The sequence below is a fragment of the Hydra vulgaris genome, chromosome 15, assembly GCF_038396675.1.
Source record: "Hydra vulgaris chromosome 15, alternate assembly HydraT2T_AEP".
Taxonomy (NCBI): domain Eukaryota; kingdom Metazoa; phylum Cnidaria; class Hydrozoa; order Anthoathecata; family Hydridae; genus Hydra; species Hydra vulgaris.
This window is the reverse complement of record NC_088934.1, coordinates 5,356,522-5,365,000: the sequence shown is the minus strand read 5'-3', so window position 1 is coordinate 5,365,000 and position 8,479 is coordinate 5,356,522. Positions and strand designations below refer to the sequence as shown.

Below are 8,479 nucleotides of genomic sequence, written 5' to 3'. Positions count from 1 at the left end.
CTATTTTGAGCATATTTACCAAATTAATGATCTATTTAGAGAAATAATCATAAATAAAAATATAATCAAAAGAGTTTATCAATTCAAACCCAGGAGTGATGCACTAAGCAAACCTGTTTTAGTATAATTAACCAACGATGCAAACGAAGTAGAAATTTTGAAAGTTGCTATAAAGCTGAAGACATTGAATGATTTTCAAAAAGTATACATTATTCTGGATCAAAATAAAAAACTTGCTATAGAAGGAACTATCAACAAGCCTTTTTGATATAATATTTAAGAAATTAGAGTCTGCAAAACCTGCCCCGAGTAAATTGACAAGAAAATACTGATATCTGCCTTGCTGGTATACTAATGAAACATTGCTAAACAACAAGTTTCATGAATTATTAATTGATATTGAAGTTAAGCAACCACATATGTAATGATATGTAAAATATAGCAAAGTGAATTATCAACAAAGAATATTCTGAGTTATTCCCTTTCCAGGCAAAACAGACTGATTAATAGTGTACATGGAGTATGTATTTATTGTCATGAAAGCATCAGTTTTTTTATTTTGACTAATAGTTATTTACATAATGACAATATTGAGTAAATATGGCGCTCGGTTTGTACAGTTTCAGAAATAATTATTTGTGGGTGCATCAATAGTGTAGAACGTTGTAATAATGGAAATAACAAGCAAGTTGTAGTTTCAGTCAATTACTCCTATAATCTTTGACTAGAGTTTTTCAAATAGAACGCATATTAAACTTTTTTTGAATATATCTTGAATATTTTGATAGCCTTTTAAAAAATAGAATTTTAAAGAATAATTTTAATATATATGTGTATGTATATGTATATATATATATATATATATATATATATATATATATATATATATATATATATATATATATATATATATATATATATACACACACACACACACACATATATATATATATACATATATATATATATATATATATATATATATATATATATATATATATATATATATATATATTGTTATGCTTTTTTCATACAAATTATACATTAAACATAACAATAATTACCTGTTATAAAACACAAAATCCAGCGTTAAGTTTTTTAAAAATACAACAGGTATTTTTTTACTGTGTAAATACATCATTTTTTATAATAAAGTTTTATCTGTTGGTAAAAAACACATGGAAACCAAAACCAAAATGGTGGTACATCCTGTAGAGAAGCAGCGCAGTAGTAAAGGTTCCCAATTACAATTTTTTTTAACAAAAATTATTTCACCATCATAAAAAACTTATTTTAATACTTTAATAGTGCAAATTTAATCTGCTCTACCCATTTTACCCCACCTAATCATTTTACTCTGGTTAATCCTATGTATCTTTAAAAAATATATGTATTTTTTATAAAAAGTTTATGATTTTTGAAAATTTAAAACAGAAACAGCTGTTTTTCAAAAAGTTCTGTTTTTGAAAAACTCTATTTGAAATATTCTAATTTGAAATAGAGTTTTTCAAAATAGAGTTTTTCTTTTTTTTTTTTTTGTTAAACCACCTCCCCAAGGCCTTCTTGACCTTTTGGAGATGAATTAACAAAAAAAAAAATTTAAATTGCTGATGACTCAAGAACTCAGTTTAAAAATTATTTTTTTAATTACTACATTATATGACTATAGTTCCTTACTTGTGTGATTTAGACAGTTTTCTATACTACCATTTTCTTATTTAAATAGAAAATTAAAAAGTTGAAGCAATTTTTCACAATTAAATGACCTTCCTGTAGTTAACCTGTTTAGCAGATCAGAACTCAGTATTTTTATTTAACTCTGGAATATTACCAGATTCAAAAATAGCAATCAAATTCAAACACATTTTTAAAAATGCTATGTAATTTTAAACCTAGTTAAAACATGTTGTGGAATACTGTCAATTTTGTTTTTCACCAAAACATAATAAAAAACTACAATTGTGATTGCAGTTTTTTATTTGGAAAATTTTTATTTGGAAAAATTATTATTTAAAAATTATTATTTTTATTTGGAAAAAACTTATATATTTAAATCTAAAATTTTTTATAAAATATTTTTATTAAAACCAATAATATGTAATTAACATTTAACAATAATATATAATTAACAACTTTCAAAAGTAATAACGTACCTGTCAGTACATTCTTGTTTCAGCTCATTATAAACAACACCAGCAAAATAGGTATTTGAAAAATGGGTATTCACTAAACCTGGAAGCAATTGATTTTCAGATATGTATGTTTTTGGACTAAGCTCATGATGAGCTAGCATAAACAACCACATAACACCAATTAAAAAGCTTAAAATGCTAAACAAAAACCAATAAAAGTATCAACACATAGTTCTCAAGAAACAAATGATTATGTGAATAAGATGACTGTTGTCATGAGCATATTTTTTAAAAATTTAATTTAGAATAATTAAAATTTTTAAACATTGTTTACACTATTTAAAAAAATTAACTTTTTTTAATGTTATTAAATTTACAAACTAATTTCAAGAGTAAACTAAAGATTACTTGACTCATGCCATCATTCTGTTATTCATGTTGGAATGTGTTGTAAAATGCCTGACTAAATTTTTAATCACTTGTTAGCCTTAACTATTTTGTATTATTTTAATACTTTTTGTAACTATTTATATATATATATTTTTTTTACTTTATTTCTTTTTTGAATTAATTTATTTATTTTTTGTGTCTTTTATATATTTGGAAATGCCTTAGTTAATGTGTTAGCTCACCTATTATTTACTTTATGTGTATTTTTGTCTTCTGTTTAAAGCTCTATTGTGGTGATGAATCACTCATAAGTTATTATTTGTATGTTTGTGTTCTATATGAACCTCGAACATGGTGTTTACTCACTCGTAAGTTACGATATGTATGTTTGTGTTCTGACTGAACCTCTGGTATGGTGTTCATTTACTCGAAAGTTATTTTATGCATGTTTGTGTTCTATTTAAATCTTTGATGCAGTGTGAGCTCAGTAACTAACTACTTATAATACTATAAAACTTATGCTCACCTTAGTCACTAGTAGATGTAGTATTATTATTATAGTCACTGTTAGATGTAGTATTATTCCAAACACATTTCCAAAATGTCATGTCTAGTGCTTAGGTATCGTTTGCAGAAAGTAAGTGCTTAAGGTATCGTTTGCAGAAAGTAGCTCCTTTTAACTACACTAGGTTCAGGATCATCACAATCAACTTGCTACTGGTATCATGTAAGCCGATACTACCTGCCCTATGCCCTGCTGCCTTGCAGGGTCTGATTTTTAAGTCAAAGGCTTGGAGAAACAAGCTCTGACCTAAAATACCCTGCCTTGGGGCTTTTGATTGAGTAAAGACTAGAGATGGTGTCTTGATAAAAATACTCATCTTGGGCAGATGTTAACTGCAACCAGCTAATGTCTTGTAGCAGGCCTCTTAGAAATAAAACTTTAGGGGTAAGTAAAAAAATTCTGCTAACCAGCCTCAAACCCTTCTTCATTTATTAGGCTGGCATAGATGTAAACTTATGTTACATTGTTTCCTGCCAAGAATAATGAATGTTGGATCTTTTTGACTCTACTCATAGGTTTTTGCTTGTGCCTCCTTGATGGTGGCTACGGAACTCTTCCTTTTATCTTCTAATGAGGGTATAGCTCTAAAACTCAGTTTCATGGTTCTGCTAAGCAATTAACTGAACAGTTAATTGCTTAGGAGGCCGTGCTCTATCTATGAAAGAATCAAGTTCTCATTAAACTTAAATCATGCCAAAAGTAATCCAAAATATTAAACATAAAAAATCCTCTCACCACCTAACTGTTTTAATATACCTTTTACAAATATTCTCTCTTCTCTCTATCACCTTTCTCTTTGTTCTTTATCATTCTCCTTCTTACCAAGACTTCACTCTTTTAGATTTAATTTCTAATCAAATTGTCCATGCTCTCTCTTTACCCCTCTGACAATATTGTTGTTATTGGTGATTTTAATACTCATCACACTGAATGCCTTGGCTCTAACGCTACTGACACTACTGGCACTAAAGGCTATAACTTCTGCATTTCTCTATCTCTTAATCAGATTGTTAATTTTTTGATTCATTCTCCTGACAACCCTAATTTTTTATTTTCACTTGTTGATTTATATCTTGTCTCTGACCCTAGCTTGTGCCCAGTTTCTCCTTTTTCTTCTTTTGGTGGTTCTAACCATGCAATGATCTCTATAAATCTTTCATCTTGTACTTTTTCTTCAGACTCACTCTATCATAACACTACTTACCACTACCCTAAAGCTGACTGGAATTCTTTTTAGATTTTCTTGGTGAAACGGTCCTTGGTTTGATATCTTTTCTTTCTCTGCTGATAAATGCGCCTCCTACATAGCCTCCTGGATTCAGACAGGTATAGAAGCTTTTATTTCTTCTTGTTGGTTCCAAATCAATCTATTAATCAATACTAAGACTCAATCTATTCTATGGTTTTCATTTTTCGTGCAGCTACTGTATCTAATCATAATTAATTTTTTTATCTTTTTCAAAAGAACAACTCTCTTGAGAACAAATGGCTATTTAATATCGCAAGAAATCGATGTAAAAAGTGCTGTCTGATGTTAAGCTCCATTAGTTTCAGTTAAAAAAATCTCACAACTTATCTCAGAAATTTGGTTTAAGAGACTATTGGAAAATCTTAAACAGCATCATTAACAAGGGTAGATTCTATCTCTCATTCATAGAACTGATCTTATTACCTCTCCCAAGGATAAGGCAAAACTATTTGCAAAGAATTATTCTTCTAATTTGAATCTTGAAGCTTAAATTCTTATGTCAATTCTCTTCCTTCCATTCAAATTACTCAGCTTCGATTACTAAAGTCATATCTCAATTAAACTCTTCTACGACTTGTGGTCCACACAACATTCCTGTCTGTCTTACAAAATTGTTCCCCAGAACTTTCTTCAATTCTCTCTAAACAATTAAATAAGTGCTTGACTGAGTATTATTTTCCTGCCTACTGGAACATGGAATCTGTTATTCAAATTTTCAAAAACTCCGGAGAACATTCTGACCCCTCCAATTATCATCCAATCAGTCTTCTTTATGTTATAAGCAAGGTCTTTGAGTCTTTGATAAACAAATTTCTGACATTCATCTTAAGTCAAATAACTGTCAGACAATCAATACCATTTTCAATCCTCTTGCCTTATGGCTGACTTGCTAACTACTGTAATTGAAAAATTTTATTGTGCATTAGATGGAGGCGGTGAGGCTAGGACTATTGCTCTTCGCATATTTAAAACTTTTGACAAAGCTTGGCATCCTGGTCTTTTCGATAAGCTTGCTTCATATGGTGCAACTGGGAAAGTTTTTGAAATTATTAAATTGTTTTCTTCCTATCTGCTTTATTAAAGTCATTGTTGAAGACCAACACTCTTCTTCATTTTCAGTAACCTCTGGGGTACCTCAAGGTTCACTTTTTGCTAATGACTCAACTCTATACTCCTGTCTCAACAAAAAAAAAATTATTCTTTGATTTCTTAGAACAAGCAGCCTATCTTAAATCTGATCACTTCTGTGATTAGGGCTCACAGTGGCTAGTAAATTTTAACTCCAACAAAACCTAGTTATTTACTTCAAACACCTATCACAATATGGTCCACATTGCTATATTAATAAATAACAACCCTCTTACTGAGTCTTCTTTTTTAGGTCTTGAATTATTGTTTACTACTGAACTTCCATGTATATATATATACATATATATATATATATATATATATATATATATATATATATATATATATATATATATATATATATTTAAATATATATGTATATACACTTATATGTTGTCTGAAAGTTTTCTTCCATATTTTGTTGACAAAAAGTAAAAGTTAAAATGCAAGACCGGATTTTTTATTTTATTTTATTGATAGACTGCCTGCCCCAATCAAACCCTCAGTCGATGTAGCAGCACTCCCTTGCGAGTCAGGCTAAAAGATAGTAGATATAGCAGCACTCCGTTGTGAGTCAGGCTATTTGTCAGTCGATATAGCAGCACTCCCTTGCGAGTCAGGCTATTTGTCAGTCGATGTAGCAGCACTCCCTAGCAAGTCAGGCTATAAGATAGTCGATGTAGCAGCACTCCGTGCATGATTTACAGTAAAAAAAATAAAAATAAAAACATTTTATTAAAAAAAACAAAAATAAAAACATTTTAATAAAAAAAATAAAAATAAAAACATTGTTTATATTGTTAAAAACATTCAGAATGTTTTAAAAAACATTCTGGTCAATTAAATTTGTGTTTTTGCGGCTTTTTTAAAAAACGATCAATTTGTAATTAAATTAATGGTTTTTACTTTCTGACAACACGCAAATGTTGGACGAAAGTCAAAAGTAATAATAAAGTGACGTGTTGGCGTAAGAATCACTTTTTTCCTTCCACTCTTCCCAAAGACAACAAACTATAGATCTATATATATATATATATATATATATATATATATATTTTTTTTTTTTTTTTTTTTTTTTTTTTTTTTTGTTAATTCACCTCCCCAAGGTCCAGAAGGCCACTACAGACGAGGAGGTTACTTAATTGTGGTGATAACCCTCTCTCAACTCTACAACTCCGAAACACGAACCTTGACGAACAAGGCCGCTGCGCGGAGAAACAAGTTGAGCGCGGTACTACCAGGGATGTGGTGGGGATCGAACTCCGAACCTCTCGCTTATGAAGCGAGCGCTCTACCACTACACCACTACCGCATATATATATATATATATATATATATATATATATATATATATATATATATATATATATATATATATATATATATATATATATAATCGATTGCTAAATTAGTATCCACTAAGATTGCTTCTCTTTATTGTGCTTGCAATTTTCTTACTCCTGATTCCATTCTCTACCTCTACAAATCTCTTATTTGTCCCTGTATGGAATACTGTTGTCATATTTGGGCTGGCTTTTCTAATGACGTTCTTTCTCTACAAATTTTCTAGACAAAGTCCAAAAAGCCATTGTTAACATAGTTGAGCCCGCTCTATCTACTAAGCTTGAGCCTTTTTCCCACCATCATAATCTTTTTCTCTTGTCTCCAAATAGTATCATTGTCACAGCTCAAAGGAGTTATTATCTCTAGTTTTATTAACTAAAAATCTTTCTTGCTTGACTCATTATTCAACTTATAATGATTATTTATAATATTGTATATAAGTATCATTCATTTACTGTATCTGCCCCTGCATCCTCTAAAAACTTTTATTTGTCAAGTTTTTTTCCTTGCTCTTCAACCCTTTGGAACTCTCTCCCATTTTCATGTCTTCCTGACTCAGATAACCTACAACATTTCAAGTCTTCTGTCAACCGTTTCCTTGCTCTATAACTGTATTCTTTTTTTCCTTAGTAACTCCTGAATAAATAGTGATTGGTTGTTGGGAGTAAATTATAATTAAAAAAAAAAAATTATTTTAACCAGCAAATATTTTTGCCTTAAACTAGTTTGAGAGTAATTTGTTTTAATTTCTTTATTAAAGTCTTTTTGTTTTTGTTACTTTAAAAGGCTTTTTAAAACTAATCTTTACCACCAACTAGTTACTATTAACAAATAGGTTGTTAGTAATAACAACATCTTGTGTAACACTTGCATGATGATGAATTGACAGATGAAAAATGTAGAATCTAACTTTTTACATATAAGTAAAGTCTTTTAAGCCAAAAAAAAAAAAAAATTGGTTTCATATATAATCTCCAATTAATTTAAACCCTTACCTTATTTTCGTTTTGTACAAAACCAAAAACTCTATAAGTTTTCCTCTATTTTCCATGTTGGATAACAGCCCCATGATAATTGCAAATATTTATTACATCTAATATGACAAAAATGCTAACAATTATATATATATATATAACTTATTTATATATATATATATAAAACTTATTTTATTAATTTGATTCTTATTTCATTTAAGTTTAATATGTCGTTTTGATTGGTTTCTTATAATTCTATTTATTGAAAGTTTAATATTTCTTTGTTTTCTATTTTTCCATTTAGGTTAAAATCAAAATATTTACTGTATTAGACATCCTATACTTTTTAATTATTTAAAATTTAAGTAACATTTAAAATGAGACTATTTTCAAAGGCAGGTAATATTTTTGATAAAAAAAGAGCTAGTTTGTAGCTCAAACCTGGAGAACAATTCTTTTTACACTACAATATTCCTAAACTTCTAGAGATCCTTGCATAATTGATTACATAATGACAAATAAAAATACATTGTGTTTGTTAAAAATGTTGTATTTTTTACCTAGGTTTACCTATAGTTCTTCATTGCCCAGTAGGACAATGATTATTTGACTTAATTTACAGTCTGTCACATTTAAAAAAAAAAATTCTGGCATTCCAGCCTGAAATATTGTATTTATAACCAAAATATAACCATCA

General features: G+C 28.8%; 1 protein-coding gene across 1 annotated transcript in view; it reads right to left on the bottom strand.

Moving 5' to 3' along the window:
• Positions 1 to 7,920, bottom strand: part of LOC136072056 (glycosylphosphatidylinositol anchor attachment 1 protein-like) — a 60,818-nt gene extending 52,898 nt beyond the window's left edge. Inside the window, exons 1-2 of the mRNA XM_065820137.1 lie at positions 7,804 to 7,920; positions 2,154 to 2,330 (exon numbers count right to left, since the gene is read on the bottom strand). Coding sequence (XP_065676209.1) covers positions 2,154 to 2,330; positions 7,804 to 7,877 — 251 coding nt within the window. The 5' untranslated portion in view covers positions 7,878 to 7,920. The remainder of the gene's footprint in view (positions 1 to 2,153; positions 2,331 to 7,803) is intronic.
• Between the last annotated feature and the right edge of the window lie 559 nt (positions 7,921 to 8,479).